This window comes from Pipistrellus kuhlii, unplaced genomic scaffold (genome assembly GCF_014108245.1).
Source record: "Pipistrellus kuhlii isolate mPipKuh1 unplaced genomic scaffold, mPipKuh1.p scaffold_m20_p_17, whole genome shotgun sequence".
Lineage (NCBI taxonomy): Eukaryota > Metazoa > Chordata > Mammalia > Chiroptera > Vespertilionidae > Pipistrellus > Pipistrellus kuhlii.
In genome coordinates, this window is record NW_023425482.1 from 1,477,534 (window position 1) to 1,505,283 (window position 27,750).

General features: G+C 48.4%; 2 protein-coding genes and 1 pseudogene across 10 annotated transcripts; 1 reads left to right on the plus strand and 2 right to left on the minus strand.

Moving 5' to 3' along the window:
• Positions 1–94: 94 nt before the first annotated feature.
• Positions 95–9,604, minus strand: RBM42 (RNA binding motif protein 42). 3 transcript variants are annotated; one of them, XM_036440412.2, is made up of 10 exons: positions 9,381–9,604; positions 9,003–9,147; positions 7,682–7,766; positions 7,501–7,575; positions 5,954–6,019; positions 5,697–5,872; positions 4,900–5,232; positions 4,255–4,372; positions 420–614; positions 95–339 (listed from the first exon to the last, which is right to left on the minus strand). In XM_036440412.2, the coding sequence occupies exons 1-10, from the start codon at positions 9,506–9,508 to the stop codon at positions 227–229; spliced, it is 1,434 nt and encodes a 477-aa protein (XP_036296305.1). In that variant the 5' UTR covers positions 9,509–9,604; the 3' UTR covers positions 95–226. The 3 variants fall into 3 exon arrangements, with proteins under 3 accessions (XP_036296305.1, XP_036296306.1, XP_036296308.1); XM_036440413.2 differs by having other exon boundaries at positions 5,697–5,851; positions 9,381–9,598; XM_036440415.2 differs by lacking the exon at positions 5,954–6,019 and having other exon boundaries at positions 5,697–5,851.
• Positions 9,605–10,059: 455 nt separating this feature from the next.
• On the plus strand, positions 10,060–16,164 carry LOC118720852 (annotated as a pseudogene).
• A 710-nt stretch (positions 16,165–16,874) lies between these two features.
• Positions 16,875–25,978, minus strand: HAUS5 (HAUS augmin like complex subunit 5). 7 transcript variants are annotated; one of them, XM_036440409.2, is made up of 19 exons: positions 25,814–25,978; positions 25,182–25,244; positions 25,064–25,096; positions 24,921–24,945; positions 23,986–24,091; positions 23,748–23,907; positions 22,319–22,388; positions 22,155–22,237; positions 21,594–21,651; positions 21,317–21,441; positions 21,055–21,118; positions 20,815–20,945; positions 20,476–20,638; positions 20,212–20,292; positions 19,947–20,092; positions 19,585–19,696; positions 19,374–19,506; positions 17,267–17,399; positions 16,875–17,080 (listed from the first exon to the last, which is right to left on the minus strand). In XM_036440409.2, the coding sequence occupies exons 1-19, from the start codon at positions 25,909–25,911 to the stop codon at positions 16,963–16,965; spliced, it is 1,902 nt and encodes a 633-aa protein (XP_036296302.1). In that variant the 5' UTR covers positions 25,912–25,978; the 3' UTR covers positions 16,875–16,962. The 7 variants fall into 7 exon arrangements, with proteins under 7 accessions (XP_036296302.1, XP_036296300.1, XP_045438481.1 ...); XM_036440407.2 differs by having other exon boundaries at positions 25,182–25,271; positions 25,814–25,959; XM_045582525.1 differs by lacking the exon at positions 25,814–25,978 and adding an exon at positions 25,510–25,528.
• Between the last annotated feature and the right edge of the window lie 1,772 nt (positions 25,979–27,750).

The window sequence follows — 27,750 nt, forward strand, 5'->3', positions numbered from 1 at the left end:
TGTCTGTGTTAACTCTTAAAGTTCCCCACTATTCCCAAGTGGTGTTTGTGCTAAGCCTTGTACCCCAAAGAGTGCTTCCAAGCCCAGCCAGCAATGGAAATGAACAAAAATTTATTGACACTCGTTTGGGGGAGGATGGATGGGAGAATATTGGAGGTTTTCCAAAGGTAACTATGGGGAGGAGCCAGCGCCCGGCCAAGTGGGCGCGGGTGCCCGGCCACAGACCCTATCTCAGGCCCAACTTCTTCTTCTCTTTCTGCTTCTTGCGCACCACATCCAGGTTCCGGTCCTTCCACATGCTCTTGCGCAGCTTGATGGGGCGTGAGCCCACATACTTCCCTGTGGGAATGGAGGTTTCCAGGTCAGGTTTAGGCCAGATCTCCACCACACCCACTGTCCCTAGGGTAAGCCTCACTCACCATTCATCTCACGCATGGCTCGAACATAGTCGCTGGGGTCCTTAAAGCTAACGAAGCCATAGCCCTTGGTCTTGCCTGTGCGCTTGTCACGGATCACTTTAGCCTTAAGGAAGGATGGGAAGCGGCTGAAGGCGCGTGCCAAGATGTCATCATTCACTTCATTGCCCAGATCCCCACAGAAGATCCGGAAATCATCTGGAGTTGGGAGAAGAGAGGTCAGAGGATGCAGATGCCTAGTCCAGTGTCTGCCTTATTTAAAGAACCCCACCTTTTTTGGAGGCACCCCCCCTCCCCCGCCCCCAGCCAACACTTGTACAGTATTTACCTATACTAGGCTGCCCACTAAGCACTAATGAGGTTTGTAACCACCTGGAACTCCCAACAATCCTTTTACACTGAGGCACAGAGATGTCAAGTGGCTCAAACAGGAAATGGTAGAACTGGGAAAAGAACTCAGGCACCTGGCTCCATAGTTCTTTTAATTGTACTATCCTTCCCCACCCTAGGGACATCTTACTCATTCCCATGATGAAGCCCCTAACTTATCCCATCCCTGGCTTCTTCTCTGAGCCTTTGGCATCCCTTGGTCTCCTGGCTATCTCCCACGGACATTCCCTGGGTCCCTGACACTGCTGGCTCCCATAATGGTCCCCTCCTACCACAGACTTCATCTTTCCTCAGCTCTGAATTCTCTGCAAAGCCTACTTTTAATTCCCACTTGAGTCCCTGGAACCTGAACACACTGCCTGATCCTTCCCCAAGGCTGACCACAATTGCCTTTTCCAGACATATCCTCTGGGCTGAGCCTCAACTGAACATGCTCATGCTCACATATCCCCACAAAGCACATACTATTATTATCCCATTGTTAGAGAGGAGGAAAATGAGACTGGAAGGGCTAAATGACTTGCCCAATTGTCACAAATCTAAGATCTACAGCAGTGGTTCCCAAAGTGAGGCGTGTGCCTCATAGGGAGGCAATTAGAGAATGAATTATTATCTGAATTTTTTGCATTTCTTATGGTTCTAGAGACCTCATATACATATATAAACATATTGTGACATATTTTTGCATTTTCTCTATTATATGTTTTGAAACTGCTATTTTTTCATATCACCTCATATTATTATTATTTTTTAATAATTCTTAGTGATTTGTTCCTCAGTACTTCAATTGTCCTTTCTTTTATTTTTCTCTTCCATGAATGCCATGTTCTTTGGAAGCCTGTTTAGACCAAGTTAATGGCCTTTTAGGCTTCCTCCACATGAATAGGAGTTTACTTTTGAATAATCAGAACTATTATGTCACAGGGGGGCATGAGGATTTTAGAGATGCTTAGGTGGGGCATGGCAAAAAAAAAAAAAAAAAAAAAAAAGGTTGGGAACCATTGGTCTATATCCTGTACTGGCCACATCTGGGCCCATGCTGCCATGGCCATGGCCTGGAATGGTAAACTATCCAAGGAGAACAGTTAGAAGTCAAGGCCTGGGTGGGAGGTAGGTATCTTTCTTCACCTACAACTGGGGCTGCCCCATTGTTTCTGTGGTAATTAAGGACACTGGGAACAAGTTAGGCCAACCCACAAAAAAATAATCTAACAAACTCAAGAGGGTGAGATTTTCTATAAGACAACAGGTCTGACACTTCATATAACTATGTTTTGTATGTTTACACACAAAACAAGGCAGTGGGAGGGAAACCATTCTCATTAAAAGATAATATAGAGCCCTATATTATCAGTGGATAGAGAATTGGCTTGTGGACTGAATGTTGAAGTCTTTTTTTTTTTTTTTTTTTAATATTTTATTGATTTTTTTATAGAGTGGAAGAGAGAGGGATAGAGAAGAAGAGAGGATAGAGAGTATCGATCAGCTGCCCTTGACCGGAATTAAACCTGGGACCTTTCAGTCCGCAGGCCGATGCTTTATCCACTAAGCCAAACTGGTTTCGGCCAGGTTGCAGTCTTGATCCCCGTAGGAGGTATGAGACAACTGATCAGTGATTCTCATCACTGATGTGTTTCTCTCTCTCTCTCTCTCTCTCTCTCTCTCCCTCTCCCTTCCTCTCTGGAATCAATAAAAATATTTATATTAAAAGTATCTCAAGGCATAAACTGCATGTACCCTGATTTGGGGGGAAAATGGCTATAACATATAGTTTGAGAGAGAAATGAATTAATCTTATTGAATAAAAAATATGCAAATTGACCATACCTCTGCTACACCTACCAGCCACGCCCCACAGTCAATCAGAGCAAGTATGCAAATGAACCCCAACCAAGATGGCTACAGCCACAGAGAGCAGGAGGGAGGCTTGGGTTTCCCAGGCAATGGAAGAAGCCAAGTTTTCCACCTGCTCTTGCCGGCCTAGGCCTCCACTCAAGGCTACAAAGTTTCAATTATAGAAGATAAACAAATCCAAACAGAAATGGTGGTAGCCATGGAGCAAGCAGAGGCCTTGGCTCTGCTCTAGGCTACAAAGTTTCAATTGTAGAAGGTAAATAAATTTCAGAAACCAAGGCCTCCACTTATATTTATGTAAGCACACATACATACAGAGAGATAAAATAAATATGGGGGGGGGGGAAGGAGGGGCATGGTTGGCCTGCAAACCACATAGGCCCCTTGCTCAGGCTGTCTCACGCCCCAAGAGGACCCTCACCCTGATCTGGGACACCCTTCAGGGCAAACCAGCTTGCCCCCAGGCCTCTATCCTATCTAATAAAAGAGTAATATGCAGATTGACCTTCATTTCAACACACAAGCTGGCTGCTCCCATATGGTCAAAGATCCTGCCCCCAGGTGGACACAAGATGGCCACCACAAGATGGCAAACAGGGGAGGGCAGTTAGGAGGGACCAGGCCTGCAAAGGAGAGCAGTTGTGGGTGATCAGGCAAGCAAGGGAGGGCAGTTGGGAGGCACCAGGCCTGCATGGGAGGGCAGTTGGAGGCGATCAACCCTGCAGGGGAGGGCTAGGGGTGACCAGGCTGGCAGAGGAGAGAAGTTGGGAGCAAACAGGCTGGCAGGGGAGCAGTTAGACATCAGGCTGGCAAGGGAGTGGTTAGGGGGTGATCAGGCTGGCAGGCAGAAGCGGTTAGGGGCAATCAGGAAGGCAGGCAGGTGATCAGTTTGAGCCAGCAGTCCTGGATTGTGAGAGGGATGTCCAACTGCCCTTTTAGGCCTGATCCCACGGGGTCCCAGATTGGAGAGGGTGCAGGCTGGGCTGAAGGACACCCCCGCCCCCCCCCGCCCCCCCCGCCCGGCCTCGTGCACAAATATCGTGCACTGGGCCTCTAGTTTGAATATAAATGGAACATGAGATACCATAGAATTTTTGTGAATTTTTTTTAGATGTGTTAATGGTATTATGACATGAAAGAGAATGTCACTTTTCTTAGGTGAATACTGAGGTATTTAGGAGTGAAGTGATAACTTAAATTTATAATTTGCTTCAATAATTGAGCAATAACCCAAAAAGCACACATACATACAGAGAGATAAAATAAATATAATAAAATAGTTGCTTAATATATGTCGCTGTTCACTGTGCAACTCAGTATTTAATATTTTTCATAAGAAGTTGGGAGAAAAAAAATGTTTTCAAGCCAAGGTCCCTCATGAATAAAACAGGCCAGAAGGTCCTAAGAGCCAATCACCTCTATCAAGTTCTGCTCAGTGGCTGGATGAGGGCCTGCCTAGTCCTCCATGCCTGCCCTACAAAGAGGAGGCAGTTCTGAAGTTACCTGGTTCATCTTCCCTCTTTCTGTCTTAAGGAAGAGAGCTTGGTCTAACTTTGGCTCAGCAATGCCTGACCCTGAACTTTGGCCCACTTACCTGCATCCCACTCCAGCAAGCTGGGGTCTTCCCAGCTGCTTCCAGCTGCTGTGCGAATGCATCGTTTTAATTTCTCTGGCTTTCCTTTCTTCTTGTCCTCACCCAGTGGCTCTGGGACCTGCAGAAGAAAGGGGAGCAAAGGCTTGGTGTTGGGAGTCTTTTGGACCCATTTTCCCCCACTTCCCTCTTTCTTTGCTCTGCTCCGACTTTTCTTTGCCCTTCTGCCTCCACAGTTAAAGGATATGGACCTGGGTGTGGGGTATGTGTTTGTCACCCTCTCCCCATTTTTCCAGTCCCTTCAATGTCTAGACCAGTGGTCGGCAAACTCATTCATCAACAGAGCCAAATATCAACAGTACAACAATTGAAATTTCTTTTGAGAGCCAAATTTTTTAAATTTAAACTTCTTCTAATGCCACTTCTTCAAAACAGACTTGCCCAGGCGGTGTATTTTGTGGAAGAGCCACACTCGAGGGGCCAAAGAGCCACATGTGGCTCGCGAGCCGCAGTTTGCCGACTACAGTCATAGGCTCTTCCTACTTTCATCAATAGAAGACTACATGTGTTTCTGTGTATGGAAGCCCATGGGCTCATATCTGCCCCCCCAGTCCTTTCTATCCCCCCTCTGTGGTGCTCCTTACTTACCTCAAGAGCCATGAGGCCAGGGGGTGGCTCAGGCCTCGGGGGCCGGGGCCGTGGACGCAAGGACAGGAGCTCAGGAATGCGTAGTGGGGGCAGCAGGCCTCGCACAACTTCCAGAGGGAGGGGCAAGGGCTCAGGCTCAGGCAAAGGCATGGCCAGAGCCAGTGGTAGGGTGGGTCCAATGACGGCAGGGCCAGTTGGGGTGCCTCCTGCTCCCACAGCTACTGCTGCACCAGCATCCTCCAGCCCAGCTGCTGCTGCCACCACTGACTCCTCCTTCTCTTTAAGGCCCAACCCCAGGCCTAGGCCCAGCTCTCGGGGTGTTGCTGGCTCTTCCTGTGGGCAAGTGAAGTGAATGAGAGGGTCAGCTCAAGGCTCAGACTTTACTCCCATTCTAATCCTGTATAACAAAGCAAGAGCCTGGGGGTCAGGGAGCAGACAAGAAATATGGAGACAGAGAAAGGAGTCTAGTCAGAAACAGACACAGAGACAGAGAAACACAGAGATACACACATACAAACAGACCCAAGGACAAAGAAAGATACCAAGACAGAAAAACAGAGAGGGCCAATCAGAGGAAAAATTGAGATATAGAAATATACCACAGCAGATGTTTCTCTCTACAGTTTTCTCAAAGAAAAACAGAGGTTTGACCACAGAAATACAAGGAAAGGCAGAGAATGAGAAGGCAGAGATGAAAAGCCAGGGAAAATGCAGACTTAGACACAGTCCATCAAGCCAGGATCAAGGATCTCTCCATTCACCGCACTTCTGACCATCAGCAACCTGTCCACACTTACCAGGGGAGGCCTCAGAGCAGCCATGGAGCCCAGGGGAGGGCCCGGGGCCCGAGCCATTGGTGGTAGCATCATAGGTGGTCCTGGGGGCCCGGGCAGAGGGGGGCCCACGAGGGCCTGGTGAGGGGGCCGCAGTGCCATAGGGCGAGGGCCACCTGCTGCAGAAGAAAGAGCAGAATCTGTCAGGGTGTTAGTGGGAGAGTTAGAGGGTTTGGGGCGGGGGGGTTTATGTGGCATGGATGATGACCCTTGCCCCTCACCTGCTCTCTGAAGCACATGGGGGACGAAGGCCGGACGCAGGATAGGGGCCCTCTGGGGGGCCACAGCTGCGGGAAAGAGAGATGGGGGTGTGTGTCATGGGGGACCAGGGCACTTGGGGCAAGGTGTGTGTGTGGGTGGTGGTACTCTCACCATCCAAAAATTTCCTGAAGAAGAGTGTGGGGAGATGCAGGTCTTTTCATTTGTTCATTCAGCAGAAATTTACCATTGAGGATCTCCTCTGTGCCTCCTCCTTCTCTTTAAGGGCAATACCAGGGACACACCAAAAGACCAAGACTCTTAGGGAACTCCTGGTCTAGAGTAGGAGGGAATTAACCCATTACCAGAAGGTGACAGCCTAGAGTGATTAGGGATGGGGTTGGGGAAAGTCCAGGCACAATGATTGGGGCTAGGAGGGGGAGGCCAGGGAGTAGTGGGAGCTCTCTGACTTATGTAGGGGGGCTAGAGAAGGTTTCCTAAAGAATGGGTTCTGGGAGATGAAACCCAAAAGAGAATGAAGCATTAGGCAGAAGACAAATGGAAAAAGTACTGGCAAAGGAGAACATTTATAAACAAAATCCTTTCCCCCTTTCAGTTTAGTATAATTATAAAAGAGGAAGTCAGGGTTGGAGAACATCATAAGAAAATGGTCAGGAGGTCAGTAGGCATCCAAGCATAGCCATATTGGCTGAGCCATGAATATCCTCCTGAGAGTACCAAGGAGTCACAGCAGGGTTGGAAGCTGGGCAGAGTGACTAGATCTGATTTGCATTTTGATCAAAACCATACTAAGAGTAAGAGATGCTAAAACTTCTCAATACCAGAATCTTAAAAAGTACCATAGGATTTAACATGTTTGATCTAATAGAGATTGTACCATATCCTTTTCACAAGGAAGTAATATCACAAAAATTGCCTAAGTGTATAAAATTCACCTCTACAACAAAAAGTAAGATGGCCTGTGGAGAGGATAGATGTTAGTTGCCTTTGGTTAGTTTGATTTTGGTTTAGTTCATAGGTTTTAGAAGGTTACAGTTGGTGACAGTGGGTAGGGGAGAGAACTTCAACATGAGCATTGCTGGCACATACCAGCAAAGTTTAAGAACGTGGGGAATCTCTCTCTGCTAGGAGCCAGCTGATGTAGGGTCTTGACTGGCAGGTGAACAGCTTGGTGCTTGTTCATCTCATTAACAACTATTAGCATGTAATGCTTACTACTTGGCAAACACCAAGACTTCTGCCCCTCATGGAGCTTAAATTTAGAGAAAGCAAAAAGTAATAAATTGTATAGCTTGTTATAAGGTGTTAAATGCTATGAAGAAAGAGTAGAGGGCAGGGATTAGGAATGACAAAGGAGGTTGGTTTACAATGACCAAATTAAGCCTTATTAAGGCCAAAATAACCTGAAATACATAATCATAGAAAGATGACAACATCAGGGTGAGGATGAAATGAACAGGGTAAGTTAGGGCAATGAATCAAGCAGGAGGATGAAGTAGTTGAAATAAGACTGCTTAGTTAAATGTGGGTTTCCTGGTCCCAGATCTACCTGCTCGTCTCAAAAACATTGCTTCTCGAGCCTCTGGACTTTCCAGGTGACTCCGATCACCAGGGCCAAAGCCAACTGTGGAGAGAGAAGAGACAAGAATGGTGGGAAGAGAGTTCTGAGCATCCCTTCTTACCACTCTACTCAAACCCCTAGCTCCCTCACGCCACTACTCCTTACTTACCTGGACCCACAAAAGGAGAGCCACCCACCATGGGAGAAACCACGGTGGCTGCAGCAGCTGCCCGGGCCTCCAGAGTTTGTTGGACCTGTTGGGAAGGAGATTGAGGTAAGGGACCTGACTCAGTGCTTCCAAACTGCCCTGGCTGGTGCACCTTGGGAGGCCAAGAGTTCCCAATCTTTGCATTGTGTGTGGGCCTGGCTATTAGTCAACCATTAGGGCTTAAAATGGAATTTTTCGGAGAGGCTTTTGGGATCACACTAGCTAAAGTTGTCCTTAGCCCATCCTTAGCAGCAACTTCTCTCACTATCAGGCTACTTCATCTGCCCCATAGCACTCAGCACTATCTGAAATTATGTCCATCCTGTCCTCCCTATCTCTCTTGCCTTCGTCATTATAATAGAAAGAGTGTAGGGGGGCAAGGGCAGAATCAATCTCCTTGATTCTGCCCTTGCCCCCCTACACTCTTTCTTGATTCTGCCCTTGCCCCCCTACACTCTTTCTCTAAACATAGCCAGAACTACCCTATTAACCTTTAAGTTGGATCATATTACTCCTCTGCTCAAAATCCCTCAGTGCTTTCCCACAAAGCCCTGACAGACCTGGTGTCTCTGTCCTCATCTCTTCCCACTCTCCATTGCTCACTCCACTCCAGCCACACTCTTCTCCCGGCTGTTCCTTGAACATGTCAGGTACACACCTGCTTCATGGCTCAGATATCTGCATGGTTCCCTCCCTCATGCCTTTTATATATTTGCTTAAATGTCACATCCTCAAAAAGGCCTTCCCTGCCTGTGCTGATAAACCTGTCCGACTATACTTTGACCTGTCTCTCCCAAGTAAAATTTAAACTCCAAAAAGTAGTGATTATTGTTCTATGATTTTTTCTATACATGCCTAATTCATAGAATAGTGCCTGGTGCAAATAAGGCATCCAATAGTTATTTGTTGACAGAATGAACAAGTTTCATTTAATTATTTTCTGTTTAGTTTCTCTTTCCACTAGTCATACATAGCTAGCTATTGAGCACTGGAATATGACTAATCAGATTCAGACACTATTTGACTGAAATATATATTTTAAGTAGATACGAACATTTCCATCATTGCATAAAGTTCTACTAAACAACATGCTCTAGAATATAAACTCTCAAAGGGCAAAAATATTGTTTGCCATAGTCATTACTGTGTCCTCAGTGCCTGGCACATAAACTATTTGTCATGCAAATCAATCAACAAATCAACATGTCATTAGTGCTCTGTACACAAACACCGTGTTCCAGGCATTGTGCTCTCTAACTTAGATGCCTTAGTTCAGACGTACCTGCTGGTATGTGTTGGTCGCGATAATCGGGCGGATCACAGGAGCTGTTGGGACCTGCATTGCTTCTACTGTGGGGACCGTAGGCACTGCAGGCATGGCAGTTGGGATTCCGGTTATCGGAGCTCCCAGAACTTCCTGCTCAAACCTGGGGGAACAGGACATCAAAGCTCAGGGCCTTGCACCAATTCTGGAACTTTAGCTCTATCGAGTCAGCGCCTTCATCCCTACCAACATCTCCTTACTCCCGCCCCCACAATCTCAAGGTTCCATTTCTCCATGATAAAGCCATATGTCGGCCCTATCGCGGCCTGGAAGCTCCAGGGTTCGGCGGCCCTGGCTCTGGGACGTTTTTTTATCCCGTCCTGTCGCGGGCCTTACAGGGCCATCTCCGCCTCCATCTCCTTCAGACGTTCTTCGCCGCTCTTGCCCGGAATGCTGGCGCCAGGGCCCGGGACCACGGGTCCTCCTACACCCGGGAGTCCCGGGAGCGGCCCCGCTCCAGCCATCGCTCCTGACTTCGCTGTCGCCGCTCCCACCCGGGCCTCCTCCGGTTCCGCTGTCTACTCTCGGGGTTGGTTCGCGTAGGGCGGCCGCTGATGACCTATAAGTGAAAGCGACGGGCGATGGTGCGTGACATCATACGCCTGTCAGAGCGGAGGCCAATGAGAATCTGGCCACACCCGGAGGGCCCACCCAAGGAAGAATATAGGCCAATCGGAATGCTGGAAAATCGAACCAATGGAAGGGCCAGAGTTTGGGAGTGTGCAGTTTGGAGAAGCGGAGCGGCCTTCGCGGAGACCAAAGGAGAGCGCTCTGAAGTGGTTGGCCCGTCCCGAAAGTGGAAAGAGAACCTTTGAGAGCTTGGGCAAGTGCGGAGGCCCGTTCCGGAAGTTGTAAAATCCATCCAAGTGCGCGTCAGCCCAGGGCTGGGCGAGGCTGGAGACCGCTGGGACTGTGGGCTCCCCATCTGGGGCAGACGGACAAGGTACCAGACAGTACGCCCTGAAACACTAGGGACGTGCTGTGGGAAGCTCAGAGGAGGCGCTTGCCGGAGGACATGACAGCTGGAGGCTTTTACCTGCGGAAATGGGACGAAAGTACAGTCATCCAGAGCGTCCACTCAGAAGGTCACGTGTGTAGGTTAGGTCTGTGTCCTTTCTTGAGACAGCTGACCGCTCCGATTTTGGTAATCCTCAAAATGCTTTATTATGAATGTTTTAAACAATATGCAACAATAGAGGAATATTATACCTCTCCACAATTATTAACATTCTACCCTCTTATTTCATCTATACTTCTCTTATTTATTTTTTTGCTGGAATATATTAAATTCCAGCCATTTGTCGATTCCTGCTTCATGATGTTTCTCTAACAGGTAAGGGCTATTAAACATTTTCAAACCAAAGAAAACTAATTTCTAAGTATCATCTAACACCCGACTGTGTTCAAAGTTCTCTGCCTCAAAATGTCTTTATAAAATCGGGATCCAGATAAGACCCATATACCGCACTTGGTCTTTCTTTTTTTCTCTCTCTTTTTTTTTTTTTTTCAGAATAATTTTATTGGCTACATTGGATTCTTGAAGTTTCAGTCCGAGTCAGCACAAATGAATGTTTTGTTAAAATTCTGGCTCTTGTTTCTGTGTTAGAGATGTCATAAGAATAGGTAGCCTTTTAAAAACATTATTAACTAGAGTTCATATTTTATTCACGTTACCTTAGTGTTTACTTAATCTCTTTTCTTTTTGAGCATTCTAACCAGGATACCAGCTTACATTTAGTAATGTTTCCTTCAGCTTCTCTGTTTGAGAATTTCTCACATTTTCTTTGTTTTTCATGACTTCAGTAGTTTTGATGGGCAGGTATTTTTGTAGAATCTTCCTCATTTGAGATTTATCTGATTTTTTTTCTTATCATTAGATTGGGTTTATGTTTTTTGTTTATTTGTTAGAAAAGACCACAGAAGTAAAGTGCAATTCTCATTATATGATAAACACTATCAACATGACTGTGACCACTGTACATGTTAGCTTTGATCTCCTGGCTAATGTAGTGTTTGTCCACTATAAAGTTACTTCAAACAAAAACCCATCTCTTTCCATGCTCTTTGAAAGGAAGTCATTATTCATTCTCAGTTCACACTTCAAGGTGGGAGTTAAGCTCCATCTCAAGAGTGGAATATCTGCATAAGTTGTTTGGAATTCTTACGCATATGGGATCTGCCTACTATCTGCCCTTTCATTTTTAAATAATATCATTATGGACTCATGAACCTGTTATACTTTGGATTGGAGTACAATAATACTTTATTTTGTTGCTATAATTATTCCAGCTTTAAAACCCTCTTTTTAAAGCTATATATTTACTTCTCCCTGCTTCTTTCTTCCTCCTTCCCCTTTTTCTCTTCCCTGCTCACTTTTGGCCTTCTATTTGTTGAAGAAACTGGATCAGTTGTCCTACAGAATGTGCCACCTTTTGGATTTAACTAATCACAGTACATTTTTGCACTTGTTCCTCACACCCCTCTTCTCCTTTTCTTACATACTAGAGGCCCAGTGCACAAAATTTGTTCCTGTGTGTGTGTGTGTGTGTGTGTGTGTATATGCATGTGCGCGCCCCTCAGCCTGCACCCTCTCCAATCTGGTACATCACAATCTGGGTCTGCTGGCTCCCAACTGCTCACCTGCCTGCCTTCCTGATTGCCCTTAACTGCTTCTGCCTGCCAGCCTGATCACCCCCTAACCACTTCTCTGCCAGCCTGATTGATGCCTAACTGCTCCCCTGCCAGCCTTTTTGTCCCTAAGTGCCTTCCACTGTAGGCCTGGTCACCCCTAATTGCCCCCCCCTGCAGGCCAGGTCCCCCCTCAACTGCTCTCCCTTCCAGGACTGGTTGCCCCCAATTTTCCTTCTCTGCTGGCTTGGTCACCCCTAACTGCCCTCCCCTGCAGGCTTGATTGCCCTCAACTGCCCTCCCTTGCAGGCCTGGTCCCTCCTAACTGCCCTCCCCTGCTGGCCATCTTGTGTCCACTTGGGGGCAACCATCTTTTACCACATGGGAGCAGTCATTTTTGTGTGTTGAAGTGATGGTAAATCTGCATATTACTCTTTTATTAGATAGGATAGAGGCCTGGTACATGGGTGGGGCCAGCCGGTTTGCCCTGAAGGGTGTCCCAGATTAGAGTGGGGGTTTCCTTGGTGCGTGGGGCAACCTGGGGTTTGCAGGTCAGCCACGCCCCTTGGCGACCCAAGCAGAGGCCCTGGTATCTTCTACAATTGAAACTTTGTAGCCTGGAGCAGAGCCAAGCCTTCTGCTTGCTCTGTGGTGGCAGCCATTTCTGTTGGGATTTGTTTACCTTTTATAATTGAAATTTTATAGCCTTAAGCAGAGGCCTGGGCTGGCCAAGGTATGTGGAAATCTTGGCTTCCTCCATTGCTGGGGGCAACCCTAGCCTCCTGCTCTTTCCAGTTCCATGGCTGTCGCCGTTTCTGTTTAGATTTATGTCTTCTATAATTGAAACTTTGTAGCCTTGAGCAGAGGCCTAGACTGGTAAGGGCAGGTAGAAAGCTTGGCTTCCTCCATTGCCTGGGAAACCCAAGCCTCCCTCCTGCTCTCTGTGACTGTAGCCATCTTGGTTGGGTTTATTTGTATATTTGCTCTTGATTGGCTAGTGGGTGTTGCTCATGGTGTAGCAGAGTGATGGTTAATTTGCATATTACTCTTTTATTAGATAGGATTGTAGTAACAGCTCGAAGCTTGACTTGATTTAGGTTTAATTGGGTGAAAGAATACTTTATAGGTAATGCTGTTGCAATGTATCTCATCAGCATATCTGGTTGTCCTCTTTGTGATGCCAAGGTGTCATTCTGTCACATCTGTTTTATGAAGTCCAATCAACCTTACTCTATCTGGACGATGCTCTAACCAACTGAGCTACCCAGCCAGGGTTATTTATTTCACACTAAGATAATGTAGGGTCTCAAAACTTTAAATCATGTATTTTTTCAAAGTAAAAATGCCAATATAATGAACAATAAAAGCTATTGAATTGTTTAAAATTTCATTGCTGCTCTTTTTCTGTTAGAATCTATGTATCACTGGAGGCATCATCTAAAACTGTTTTAATATCACCTGAAATATTTATTGGAAACAATTGTGCCACCAACTTGATACATAATTAGTTTGTTTTGAAATTTTAGGGATTTTTTTTTCCCCCCATTAAAAAAATTATCAGATATTTCCACAGTGAAAAGTATGAAACAGGAGCATTTGAGATCTTGTTTCCTGGGAATTATGTTTTGGCTCAAATAAACTCATAAAAATTCAAAAGAAAAAAGTATGCAACCAGGTACGGTACATTTAGAAATGTCTAGCTTCCATCCCTCTCCTTTTTACCTTATTGTCTCCTGGTGATTTAAAAGCAAGTGGCAGCCATGACTGGTTTGGCTCAGTGGAGAGAGTGGCTGCCTCCTACATCCCCTCTCCATCCTGGGGACGGAGCCTACAACCCAGGCATGTGCCCTTGATGGGAATTGAATCTGGGACCCTTCAGTCCACAGGCAGACACTATCCACTGAGCCAAACCAGCTAGGGCTACTTTGGTCATTTTTTATTTTGCTATGCAAAAATTTGTTTTCCTTTACTGCATCTGAATTTTAAGTCATTTCAGAAAGTTTGTCCAATGAAAGATAAAGTAAAACAGTTTGTTAGATGTGGAGAAAAATTAAGCAGAGTGGGGAAGGACCCCACGATCAGTAGGGAGGTGTGGGTTTGGGAACTGCGATGAAGAAAGGGAGGAGGGGACACATAGGAAAGCAAATGTTTGGGGAAGAGTAGCCAGAGATAGAATTGAGAGTGAGGACATTCTGGAGGCCAAGAGAGGAATTGTGAGAAGGGAGATGAAAAGCCACGTTCAAGTTCACAAAGATGTCAAATCTGCCTAATTTGTAAACTTACTGCAACCCCAATAAACCTCCCATTTGTGTTTGTATTTCTTCTGGAGCCAAACAAGTTGGGTCTAAAGTTCATTTCATTGGGAGAAAAAATTGGCAAGAGACAAGAAAACCTTGAAAAATAAGATGGCAACTAGCCATTCCAGATACTAAAAGGTATATACAAGGCTTGTATAAACAAAACATGGAATGGCACACACAAACCAGACAATGGGCTTGGAGAGAACCCAGATACAGCCCAATTACTCATGGACATTTAGTATATGAAAAGGTGGCATATCAAGTCACCTAAAGTTTTACTTTATCAAGTTTAGGTGGGTAATTTTACTTTATAAATTCAATTCACAGTGAAATGCAGAGACCTAAAAATGTATAGCTCAATGAGTTCTGACAAATTTATACATCTATGTAACGCTACCTCTCTCATCATATACAATTGACCCTAATACAATACAGGTTTGAACAGCGTGGATTTGTTTCAATTAATACATACAGTACTATAAATGTATTTTCCTTACAATTTTCTTAACATTTTTTTTCTGGCATATTTTGTTAAAATATAGTATATAACATATAAAACATACAAAATCTTAATTGCCTTTAAGGCTTTAGTCACGAGCAGGCTATTTTTGGGGAATCCAAGTGGAAGTTATATGTGGGGTTGGCACCACTAATCCCAGCATTGTTCAAGGGTTAACTGTAATACATTTCTAACTCTAGAAAGCTTTCTTCGTTGAATTTTTTGTTGTTGTTAATCTTCACCAGAGGATATTTTCCCCCTTGGTTTTTTTTATAATGAAAAATTTTAAAAATATATATTTTATTGATTTTTTACAAGAGAGGTAGAGGGATAGAGTCAGAAACATCGATCAGCTGCCTCCTGCACACCCCTCACTGGGGATATGCCCGCAACCAAGGTACATGCCCTTGACTGGAATCGAACCCGGGACCCTTCAGTCTGGCAGATGGTCTACCACTGAGCCAAAACAATTTTGGCCCCCATTGAATTTTAGAGTGGAAAACCTGTTGGAGGGGAAAAGATGAGAAACATGTTGATTGGTTGTCTCTAGCAAGTGCCCCCACTGGAATCCCCACTCTGCGCCCCCCACCCCCACCCCCGTCCCCCCAGGGTTACCAAACTGCGGGTACTGAGACCAGTGCTCCTACAGGTGGTTTGGGGACTTCTTTCCCTGCCCTCCTAGAGCGGTGGCGGGAGGACCATATCCTGTTAGGCTGCGGGAACAGCGCCTGACTTACAAGCAGTATCCTGGGACTCCTGTGACCAGTGTGGACTGCTCATTAGTGGTGGCTGCCATGCTGGCTCGTTATACCCACATGCCCAAGCTGCACTGGGAGACCATGGATGTGTGGGCAGTGGGTTTAGATTTATGTATCTTCTAATATAATGATCAAGGGAGAAGGAAATGTAATTCTGGATGCCCTGTTGGTTGGAGAATGGAACCCTGGACTGAGTCCTCTGGGGGACTCCATACTGTGGGCCAGATGCTGAGTAAGGTGAGCTGAGTGCTGGTTTTGGGGGGCCAGTTCATTTCACTGACTTTTGCTTTCCACTTTCAGACTAGACACTGCCCAAGTCTGTTATAGCTGGTTCCTGAGGCATGCAACCCATGGCAGCGTTTTCCACTTCCATCTCTACCTCATGCACAAGGGCAAAGAGCCGAGTGTGGCCCTTGGGACCCAGATCCTCTCACCCCCCCAGACCTTCCACCTCACTCTGCTTTCTCCAGGATTCAGATCATTAGGACTTATTTAGTGCCATTCAGCTGTGAGGCCAGAAGCATGAACTCAAGCCCCCCTTTCTACCCTGGATTCTTCAAGTTGTCATTCCTGACTCAGGGCTTAATGCTGGGTCCAAGGTGCTCACATCCCAGGGGCCTGATGTTTAAGACAGAACTGATGAGAGCAACTCTACATGAAAAAATATAGCCCAGAATAAATTATACCCCCCCACCCCGAAAACACACACACACACACACACACACACACACACACACACACACACACCTGCAACCCAGGGATGTGCCCTTGTCTGGAGAATCAAACCCACAACCCTTCAGTGCTCAGACCAACACTCTAAACACTGAGCACACGGGTTAGGGCCTATTTTAATAAGTGCTATTGGGATATATGTAAAGTAAGATGAAAATGGATCCATTTGCATAAGTTTCAAATGGCTCAGATATTTAAATGTACAAAAAGAAACTATACAAACTAGAAGGCAATCTCATCTTAAACCCCTCTATCCCACCCTAAACTGCACGCCTCTGGCTGTCACACAGGCCAGAGATGCACTCAGGGCCTTTGCATGCCTCTCACCTTTACTGAGTATGACATTTGCTGTGTAGTCCTCTTTAAAATTTCATCTTCGCCGAAACCAGTTTGGCTCAGTGGATAGAGCTTTGGTCTGAGGTCCCAGGTTCTATTCCGGTCAAGGGCATGTACCTTGGTTGCGGGCACATCCCCAGTGGGGTGTGTGCAAGAGGCAGCTGATCGATGATTCTCTCATCGATGTTTCTAACTCTCTATCCCTCTCTCTTCCTCTCTGCAAAAAAATCAATAAAATATATATTTTTTAAAATTTCATCTTCAACAGCCTGTTTTATTTTCTCCATGGCAGTTATATTACAACATACTAGATATTTGGTTTACTTATCTTGTCAGTGGTCAGCTTCCTTATCCTAGAATGTCAATTTCCTGAAAGCAGGGCCTTTTAGTGTTTGGAGCAGGTGCTAAATTATGCTTTGCTGAAGGTAAAAGTGATGAGAAGAGTTTCAGTGGAACCTGGGGTGGGATCTAGAGCACCCCATTCTCTTGGCTTTGGTGGGATAAAAGAAGTTGAAAGGAACAGCAGAACAGCCTATGAGGAAAAGGGCAGGTGTGAGTAGAGACAATGAGCGATACATCCAGGTGATGGTTTCTTTAATATTGAGGAAGGCGAGGTGTTGGGGTGAACAAACGTGAGGTTCTTGACTCCTGTTTGTGTCCCCTTTTCATCTGCACAGCTGCTGCAAGATGCCTTGGGCCTGGGCCCAGCGTAACCGCCACTGGGGCAGGGTCAGGCCTTGGCAGAGCTCTCCCGAGAGGGTGACTTGGCCTGGCTGATCCCACCTGGGGAAGGGGATGGTGTCAGAGGGAGGCCTGAGCCTCCAGACCCTCACTGGCTTCCCCACATCATGGCCTGCTTGTCACCAGTCTCCCTTCCATCCCCTCAAGTCTTTTCCCCAGCCATGAGTTTGGCCTATTCCACCCAGCTCAGCCCTACCCCCCATCACCAGTCCCTCACAATCCCCTCACCAGTCCTCCACAATCCCCTGTAGCTTGGGGATTCGTTCCAGGGTTTGTTCCAGCAGGTTCTCCAGCTGCTTTAGAGCCTGCCCGAGATTCTCTTTCTGTTCCTTTTCCTGGGATGCATGGATTTGCAGCAACTCTGCAGGTTAGAAGCCCAGAAAGTAGCACTGAGTCCTCTAGTTCCCTGGTACCTTGCAGCCAATGAGTCACCAAGTAAATCTCAGAGGCAAGCCCACTCCCCTCCCCCACTTCATCCTGGATACCTCCTGTTCTTCAGCTACCTCCTCCCCTACTCATGCCCCATCCCCAGCCTCCCTTAGGCTCCAGGCCTCAGTTTCCTACTCTGCTCCATCCTTTACATGGCAGCCAAAGTGATCTTCCTGCAGCCTAACCTGATCCTTTCTAGCTTAGAACCCTCTAAGGCACATGTGTCAAACACAAGGCCCGTGGGCCAAATCCGTCCCGCCAGGCCTTGCAATGTGGCCCGCACCGCGCTGTCATCACTGCACTCCGCTGCGTTTCCATCACAATGACAGTTTATGACTGTTCAGTAAACCATTCGGCCCGCAATTTAGGCTGGATTTTAGATTTTGGCCCCTTCTCTGATTGAGTTCGACACCCCTACTCTAAGGCTTCTCAGTGCCCCCAAGACATAGTACTTGGGGGCTTGCATTATATGGCTGCTGCTGCTCACTATTCCTGAGCAAAACCTTACCTACCCCCCAGGGACCACTTGAGACACCATTTTTCTTCCTGGTAGTCCTTTTCAGCATTCCTCATCCTAAAGTTTCCCCCTCAGACTGCTGCAGCCCTTCACTCTACCAGGTCTACTCCCCCTCCACAGGTCCAAAAGAGGCTCACATCAGACTTGCAGTGTGATCAGACTCCTTGGGTCTAAATCCTGACTCCAATCTTGCCTTGTGACACTGGGCATGTCCCTTACCCTTTATTTAGCTATTCTATGATCAATTGTCATTATCTGAGCCACAGGCTAGTGGGGTTGGGGCAGATTGAAGCATTCTGGAGATGGGACTCAGGGCTTGCTGACAGGTTGAAGGTGGATGTGTGGGTGGGGTTAGGGACCTGGGGAGAAATTAAGGATGATTCCTGGGTTTCTTGCTCAGGCACCTGGATGAGGAGGGTAGGATCATTTATCGAGGGAAGGAAATCAGGCTGAAGAAAAACAAAACTGCTTTTGGAGCAGGGGGAACTAAGTCCCATTTACTCGTGTTAAAGTTCATAGCGCCCATGAGATGAGATGCAGCTGTGCTGGCTCTTGGGCTGCTCCTGCACACTGCTCCGTGTCCCTTGGAGAGGGGGAAGGCATAGAGCCTGAAACTCAAAAACAGTTTCTTCCTATTTTGTTGACAGTACCCTGATTCATGTCTCATCAATTCACCTCTTCTATCTATTTACCCTTTGATTCTACAACGGGGACATCACCCGAGGCTGGACTGCTCTTGCCTCTCTCCCCATTGAGCTCTTGGGTCCAGCACTTGGCAGGTACCCACTGAGTGCTTGCTGAGTGAATCCAGGAATGAACAACTCTTCTTAGAAATTTCTATTAAACTCTTTCTGTCCCTCATGGTAAGCACTGGAAGAGACTGCTCATGAGCAGACAAAAAAAAATGTAATCTCATACCTGACTATGTCTTCCCTGCAACTCTGTAAGGTATGCTTACTCCACTGAGGAGGAAACTGAGGCATAGGAAGATTATACAAGAGGCAGTCCTGAGAAGAGATTCCAGGTAGTTTAACTCTACATTCCAGCTTTTAACTATTGGAGCATAATACTGCATGGTGACAAATGAGTATTTAGCAATTAGATAGGCAGTGTCACCTAGTGGTTAGGAGCACAGACCCATTGGAAGCCAGAGTTAAATCTCAGCTCTGTCATCTTGGCATCTAAGCAGGCCTCTATCCGACCCTGTAAAAAAGAGAATGGCAGCACTAACCCCTGGGGCTGCGACGCAGATGAAAGTAGTGAACGTGCTTAAAGCACTCGGAGCTCGGAAGGCTCTGTGTCAGCCACTGGTGGTTTGTGATTGGTTCTAGAGGTTGATGGTCCTGGGAATGGGCAAGGATGCTAGATATAGAAGCGGGGCAGGCCTACCCTGGGTGGATGGTCCTGGCAGTAGGCTGTTCTTCATATGAAGCAGATCCCAGCACTGGAGTCTATACTGGTCCTGGGAGAACAGAAGGTCCTGGCGAAGAGAGGCAGCCTTTGGGAGGAGCAGCTCTGGAGCCTAGAGGAAGGGGAAAAGGACAATCAACTTGGGGTGGGGTAGGGATGGAAAGATAGGTCCTAGGGGTAGAGCACTCACCTTTCCCGTGGGTAGCCCCAGAATGTGGCTAAGCGCTATCAGGCTGGAGCCCCTTGAGGATGCAGGATGTAGCTGGTGGATGGATGGCAAGACTGTAGGCAGGGGCTGCAATCTGAGGGGAAAGTCCAGGTTAGGTGGGACATTAAGAGCAGAGGCTCTGGGGCTGAGGGATAATTTTGGGAGGTATAGGAACTTGGATGTGAGTCTTGGGGCTAGAATTCCAGAGTGGGACTGAGGACCTGAGTGAGGTCTGGCAGCCTGGGAACACTGAGGTCTGGAATTATCATTTTGGAGTAGGTGGATTATTTTTGGAGTGGGACAGTCAACCAAGGGAAGGGACACAGGGGATGCCCTCGTCTCACCCTCCAGGACTGTGCCGCAGCAGGGTGCCCAGCAGAAGGTGGGGCAGATGCTGGGCCTCCTCCTCTAGACAGCGAAGCAGCTCTTGGCTCTGTGGTGCCACTGCCTCAGACGTGGGGACCACCTTTCGCTGAACCAGAGCAAGCACCTGTGGGGAAGGAAAGGGAAGAAAAGGGGAAGAAAAGGAAGGGAGGGGAAACCTGAGATCACCCATCCCCATCCCTTAGACCTGGCCCTAACCAGACCTCATTCCAAATCCCAACTCACCTCCCCAGGGCTCCGACACAGGTGTGTCTTGCTGGCTGAGTTGCTCTTGATGAGTAATCGGACCTGTTCCTGTTTCTCTCCCTGGATAACCAGGAGGCCACCAAATCAGGCTGCTTTTCCTTCCCAGCTCCCAGCTTCCAGCCCTGCCCTCCCCTTTCCATAGGCCCTACTTCCTCTTGGAAGACTCATCCTAGACTCTTCCCCCACCAGGAGGCCCAGTTCTGTATCATAAAGCTCCCAGCCTCGCTCTGACCCTCTTCTCACCACCAGCTGGCGCCAGTGCAGGATCCGTTGCTGTTTGGCTTGTAGCTCCTGCAGCAGAAGCTGCTGCTGTCCAACTGCCTCCTCCAGCTCCTGGCTATGGGCACACAGGGCCTTGAGCTCTGCCCACAGGCCATGACTCTGGAGTCCCAGCACCAATGCCAGCCTGGAGAACAAGCAGAAGAGAACAATGGAGAGGAAGGTGACTAAGACTCACAGTGGAGGAGGGGATGCCTGAGCAGGGAGGCAGGGACAAGAGCCACAGAGGCAGAAAAAGCCCAATATTCTGAGACCCCAGGGAGAGAAACGGCCTAGAGGCCTCTGCCCTGGGAGCCCCCTCACCTCTCACTGGATCCCAGGGCACACCTCTCCACCTCCTCCAACAGGCTCTGGAGGCGTTGGGTCAGGATATGATGCTCCTTCAGGAGAGGGCCCCGCCGGGTGACCAGCACACTCACAGTTTGCCAGCCCTCCTGGGACAGGGGGACAAAGTCAAGGTGGGCATCATCCCTGGTGGTGAGGGGATCGAGTGGGCCTTGGGATAGGAAAGAGGTAAGAGTCTGGAAGGGTGCCTGGGGTCACCTGGATGAGATGCATCACGGACGGCAGGGCCTGGCTGGAGGCTGAATGATCTGGTACCTGGGACCTGGGGATGGAGTGAAACTGGTGAGGGAGGAGCCCCATCCCTTGCTTGGACTCTTGAGGGTAGCCAATGTCAACTCCTCCTGGGTTTGGCCCCTGGGTTTCAGTTCTCCTATCAGTAATCACTGTGCCTGATCTTGGCCCTGTCCCAGCTCCCACAGCCACCTGCCCTGCCCGACCATGGAAGTACTCGACTACACACCTGGCTATCCTTGTATCTTGGAGTCTGTCTTGACTGCATTGGGACCGAATCTCTGCTTCCCGTTCTGTAGCCAGGTGTTCCAAGGCAGCCAAGACGTGGCTGGGAGGGTAGTTTGTCAGCAGTGTCTGGTGTGGGGAGGGGTGAAGTAATGGCAGGATGGGGGTTGGGCTGAGAGCTGGGACCAAAAGGGGACTGGGCAAGGATGAATATTTAGGTCCTGGCACCCTGAGACTTGATAATGGGCAATGGGTATAGTCTCTCCTGAAAGCCCCCTCACCTCCACTGAGCTAAGCCATTGCTGGTAGGAAGTTCCAAAGTGGTCATCTTGAGGGGTTCTGTTGGGTTGGGGGAGAGGACAGAAAATGTTACAAGACATACCAATTCTCCCTCTAATGATCACCACCACCCTATAAAGTAGGATCTGTCCCTGTGCCCAGTTTATAGATGAGGAAACCTAATTCATCTATGTTTATTAGACTTGATTCCCCCTCTTATACCAACTTGCTACCATGGGCCCTTTCAGATGTGCTGCTTACTTGGAACACCTTTCCTAAGCCTCCTCACCAGAGACCCATCCTCCCTGCTTCCTTAGCTGGGTAGGGTGTCTCCTCTCAGTACCCAGAGCTTCCTAGACTTCCCCATCCCCCCAACAGTCCTAACTGCCTGGGTTTTTACTGTCTGTGATGGGTCTGTCTTCACCTCCTCCCAGCCTGGGAGCCCTGTCAGGGCAGGCCTGGATCTGACACAGCTCACTCAGTGTCTGATGAATTAACAGACAAGTAACTCCTTCCAAAGCCCAGGTTCTTTGTAGGGTTTCTGGGGGCTCAGTGACACTCACGGGATGTTGCCTCCTTTGGCCTGAGGAATCAAAAGATTCTGCAGGAACTGGGTTCGGAGGGTGCAGGCCCTTCGGACATCACCCTGGGAACAAGAGGATGGGACATAAAGGAGACCCAGGGGCCCACCTGATCCCAGACTCCCTCCATGGCCCAGGACTCTTACCAGGACTAAAGGCTCCAGGCCCAGGGCTGCCGATGTCAAGGGGCCAAAGGTTATATCCATTTTAGTCTTCCTGAAAAGAGGAGTGCAATTGGGGCTGGGTCCCTGGTAGGAGGGAGCTGGGAGAACAGATGTTTGTGTCCCCTCCTGCTGCCAGCAAAGCTAGTCACAGGAATCCTTGAGTCTGAATCTTAGGACCTACTCCAACATTAGGCCACTGTCATCTCCTGGCGGGGTGACTCCATTAGCCTCCTCATTGGTCTTTTACTTTTGTTCTCTGCAGTCTGTTCTCCACCCAGCAGTTAAATGATCCTGTTAAAACCTCAGAAAGAGCATGCCACTGTTCTGCTCAAAACCCTTGTATATAATATATGGCCTCATCATTAGAATAACAATGGTTAATAGAAACTCTTCTAAGCACTTTGCATGATTTAACTCAATTATCATACCTGCCAGTAAAGTAGGTAATATTATTCCCATTCTATAGATCGTCAAAACTGAGGCACAAACTTTGCCTAAGGTCACACTGTAAGTGGCCAAGTCAGGACATGAACTCAGCATGAGAATTCCAGTGACTCCATGGTGCTATGTCTACCTCTCTAACCTCACCTTCTCAGGTTCCCCCTGCCTGTGACACTTCGGCTGAACTGCACTCCTGGCTGTTCTTCCCATATGCCAAGTTCAGGGCTTCTGCTCTTGCTGTCCCTCTTTGTGGAAGTTCCCTCCCCAACTCAAATGTTACCTCATCAGAGAGGCTTCTCTGACCATCCTACCTAGAGTAGCATCTTCGTCTCCCTTTATATAACTTTTCTTCACAGCACTCATCTCTTACTGTAGGGTTTCTGGGGGCTCAGTGACACTGGGTTTGTTTCCTTTCTAGTTGTCTCCTCTGCATCACAATGTAAGGTCCACGAAGGCAGGGTTGTCCCTTGTTTACTGCGCTTTCCCAGCAGTGTTCTAGATATACACTGGGTGGCCAGATTATTATGGTCTCTGAACAAATAATCTGGCCACTCAGTGTATATCTGATATAATAAAAGGCTAATTTGCAAATTGTCCCCTTGACCAGGAGTTTGACGAGCAGGCAGGCTGGCCAACCGCCCATGTCCCCTCCCCCTGGCCAAGCTAGCCAGATCCCATCCATGCACGAGTTCATGCACCGGGCCTCTAAAACACACACACACACACACACTGAATGGCCAGATTATTATGCGTTTAGACATCATCATAATCTGGCCATTCAGTGTATAGGTGGCATCATTCTAGGCACAAATTCTGGTGGGTGAGATGACAAAACTTCTTGGCTTCATCAACTTTAAGTCCTAAAGAGCAGAGCTTCAAATTCTAGAACTCATGAAGGGGTCAGGGCAGAATACTGGGGTCTCTAAGGAAAATGTCTCTCCACCCAGCCTGGTGGGCATCTGAAGCCCACCTTTCTATGTCCTGCAGACGCCTGAGCTGATTCTGTAACCACTGTATGGGATGTTGGAGTCCATGTTGCTGTCTTTTCATGGCCCCAGCTTGGGCACGAAGGAGGAGAGCATGCCGCTGGGTGTCTTGCATGCTCTGCAATACCTGCTCCATGGCCATGTCTGTGGGAGGAGCAGAGTGGTCATCAGTACCTTCCCAATACCCTTTCTGCTGCCCATCTGTCCAGCCACATGAGTTACCCTGAGCCTCGGTCTCTTGATCCATCAGCTCCAAGCTCTGGTCTAACTCCTGGATCTCTGCCCGTAGGTGGGCAATAGCAGCTTCCAGCTCCAACTTCCGACAGGCCTGGTGAGATCAGGTACAAGGTCAGACACATGGCCTAGCCTTGGCTCAACCTGGCCTGACAATCCTTTGTGGAACACGAGCCTCTTCATCTGCCCGGGGGTGTAGCAGATTTTTTTCCTAGGTAGTTACTGTGTCTGAACCTCTAGGCACAGAGGAACATTAGGTACTATCCTGAGTCCCTTCCTCTGGAATTATATCAACCTCCCAACCTGATTCCTGACTCTGCATTGATGACACATCTCTGCCCCAGTCCTCATCTCTTCATGAGACCCTCATCTAAGAGTCTCAAGGTCTCTTGGAAGTGTCCCCCCAGATGTCACCTGGCCCGCTTGCACATACTGAGTCCTACCCTGGCCTCAGTATCTCTCCCAAACTAATGCATTCTCCTATCTTCCCTCACTAGCTCTGATGCCTCATATCTATGTTCTTCCCTTTCCCCTAGCTCATGCCTGTCTCCCCTTGCCTGTAAACCCTATGAAAGCATGGAGCAAGGCTGTTTTGTGACCCAGAATCCCCATTATCACTCAATGCAAGGCTGGGCCCAGGGCAAATGATCCTCTCTTTTGATGAAAGAGAATCTTTTTTAAAAAAATATATTTTTATTGATTTTTTACAGAGAGGAAGGGAGATAAAGAGCTAGAAACGTCGATGAGAGAGAAACATCGACCAGCTGCCTCTTGCACACCCCCTACTGGGGATGTGCCCGCAACCAATGTACATGCCCTTGACTGGAATCGAACCTGGGACCTTTCAGTCCGCAGACTGACGCTCTACCACTGAGCCAAACCAACTTCGGCTGAAAGAGAATCTTGTAGCACATGCTTCTTACCTCTGAACTGTATTCGTGGCCATACCTGAGGAAATGAGGACAGAGTTAGGGAATACAAGGATTTCCAGGAGGTGTGAGGCTGTGGGTGAGAACAGGGTTGGATGGGACTGTGGGAAATACGGATAGCTTTGAGGACAAGTTACCAGAGCAGGTTTCCCCGGATCTTCTTGACATTCCTACAGTGAGAAGTAGGAAAAGTTACTGTGGGACTTGCCTGTGTTCCTCCCCCTGCCAAAGCCACCCCTATGTAGCCAGGCTCACCTCTGGCTGTGCACATGCTGTAAGACATAGGCCCAGATGTCAGCCCCCTGGCCCAGACACAGCCTGTGGGGACAGTATGCAAAGGTATGCCTGGGATATCACCCAGTATGGAAGATCCTAATCCCAGGATGGAGTTGGGGGTGGAGGTGTTTACCAGGGAATTCTCACTTCTCCCAGGGAGGGAGGATTCATATTTTGGGGGTTAAGATATTCCTTCTTGGATGGGTCACTGAGAGGGTGTGCTTCTCATTAGGTGTGGGGCAGTCTTATTCCCGCCCTGGTAGGGTGCTTCCTCTGGGTGGTGGGTGGTGCAGACAGCCTTCCTTACCCAGGAGTTCCTATTTACACACGGGAAGAAGGGCTTCATTAACTCATGGAGGATCCTCACTGGTGCCCAGACCGCCGGGCGGCCTCGCGGGGTGGGGGAGGAGTGTGAGGGTTCCCGCCAGGACGTCCTCACTGAGATCCAGGATCCGCTTCCTCAATGTACGGTACCACTGGGGCCGGGGGCAGGGAGCGCCCTTAGGGGTTACTCTCACCGGCGCGGAGGAAGGCGCGTCCTCGGTAGAGACGCGGCTCTCACTCCCGGACACTCCCCATGGGGGTGGTCCTCACTCCCGAGCCGCCCTCACCTGCGCAGCGTCGGCTCTGGGGCCCGGGCTGCCCCGAGCGCCTCCATCTCTTCCGCCGCCCAGCAAACCAGCTCCCGCGCTCCCCGCACAGACTCCATGGCCCGCCGCCGCCGCCGCCACCGCCACCGCCCGCGCGCCCTCCGGTGGCGCCGCGCTGACGTCACGCGCGCGCGGGCGGTGGGCGGCCCGGCCGGAGCCTCCGGGCGTCGCGGACCTTCAGGGGGAGGATCCCGGTGAATGAAGAGGGGAGGAGCGTGGGAAAACGCTGGAGCCCGCTTGCTCTCTGCGTCCTCCCTCTCACTTCCAGCTGTTCCCTAAAAGTCAAAAAGTCCCCAATGGCTCACTTGATTTTCTTGACAAATGGGACTTCCCTCCTAGGCAAGGAGATGCCAAACTACTGCTCGTTGAGTTCAGAAACAGGGTATCTCGGGTCTGAGTGAGGAACAGAGGGCAGTTGGCTAGCATGACCCTAATATGGTCCCCGCATGCTTTCTTCCAGATTCGTCGGTCCCTACCACTCCACAACATCCCCGAGCCTACCCTGTGCTGGGGTCACCGTGGTGGCCCACAGCCTCAGACTCCATGCGACGGAGCTCACAGTTCAGTGCAGAAATAGTTGCTTCACCAGGTAGGGATCGTAGAAAATAAGCAGCAGGGTGGGTCAGCTTGGGATACTGGGAGTGTGAGAGGTCTTTGGGGTGCCCCAGACTGGACACCAGGGCTGGAGTTCTGGAGAGCCCACGCAGCCTCAAGAGGGCCCTGAAAAAATGGCAACATTTAGGGACCTTTCATTCAACATGATTGCCTAGGTCACCACGCTGTCCTCTGTCCAGTACAGAGCCTGACTGGTAGATATTTGTTGGGCGGGGTGTGGGGTGTGGGGTGTGTGTGAAGTGACACTAAAGTTGGGAACTCGGAGGAGAGTGGAGCAGAATGAGGAGCAAGGAAAGTGCTGGTCTACAGTAGGGCTTTGGAGCAGAAAGGAGACAGTGTGGATGGGGTTGATTGGCTGTTGGTGTGTGTGTGTGTGTGTGTGTGTGTGTGTGTGTGTGTATGACCATCTGTCCAAGCATGAGATCCAGGACTCTGGGCTCGGGATTAGGTGGAGCATACCTAGAAATTCGGAAGTGAAAGAAGGGGAAGTGCTGACAACAGTGTGGGACATTATCCCTATGAGGAACTAAGGAGAGACATCCAAGGGCTGTTGAGTCTCTGGCCCAGGGAGAAGGGGACCATGGGATCTCCACTGAGAAGGCAGATTTGGGAAAGAAGTTGAGTTAAGCTTCAAATGTTTCGTTAGGGCTGAGAAGCAGAAGAGGGTGCCAGGGGCTGATGTAATCCAGGTGGGCTTCCTGGAAGAAAGATTATCAGTTGCTGCGCCATGATGCTTGATTTCTCAACAGCTGTCATTTCTCTAAAATATCTCCACTCTTCCACTTTGTGGGCTGTTTTTCTATTTTAAAAAATATCAATAGCTAGCATATTTGCCAAAAATTACTGGCGGTAAAAGAATTAAAAATAAGTCACAGATTGGGATAAAATATTTGCAAAACACATCTGATCTTGAACTTGGATCTAAAACATAAAAAAACTCTCCAAACTCAACCATAAAATAACAAATAATCCAATTAAAAATGGACAAAAGTTATGAACAGATGTCTCACCAAAAAAGATATACAGAAGCATATGAAAAGTTGCTCAACATCAGATGTTATCAAGATTTGCAGATTAAGACAATGGGATTCATCTATTAAGATGTCTAAAATCCAGCCACAGCTGGTTTGACTCAGTGGATAGAGCGTCAGCTTGTGGACTAAAGGGTCCCAAGTTCCATTCCTTTCCAGGGCACATGCCCTGGTTGTGGGCTCAGTTCCCAGTAGGGGGTGTGCAGTAGGCAGCCAGTCAATGATTCTCTTTCATCATTGATATTTCTACAT

What these genes read in the sequence shown, in the direction of transcription:
- RBM42 (XM_036440412.2), bottom strand. Translation starts at nt 9,508, where the DNA reads ATGGCTGGAGCGGGGCCGCTCCCGGGACTCCCGGGTGTAGGAGGACCC. An exon ending in CTCTCCTTTTGTGGGTCCAG is followed by an intron (nt 7,576 to 7,681) that starts GTAAGTAAGGAG and finishes CTCTCTCCACAG; the next exon opens with TTGGCTTTGGCCCTGGTGAT. An exon ending in CTTGCTGGAGTGGGATGCAG is followed by an intron (nt 615 to 4,254) that starts GTAAGTGGGCCA and finishes TCCCAACTCCAG; the next exon opens with ATGATTTCCGGATCTTCTGT.
- HAUS5 (XM_036440407.2), bottom strand. Translation starts at nt 25,911, where the DNA reads ATGGAGTCTGTGCGGGGAGCGCGGGAGCTGGTTTGCTGGGCGGCGGAA. An exon ending in CGTCTGCAGGACATAGAAAG is followed by an intron (nt 22,389 to 23,747) that starts GTGGGCTTCAGA and finishes TCCTCTTTTCAG; the next exon opens with GAAGACTAAAATGGATATAA. An exon ending in GCCAGGACCATCCACCCAGG is followed by an intron (nt 17,400 to 19,373) that starts GTAGGCCTGCCC and finishes TCTAACCTGCAG; the next exon opens with AGTTGCTGCAAATCCATGCA.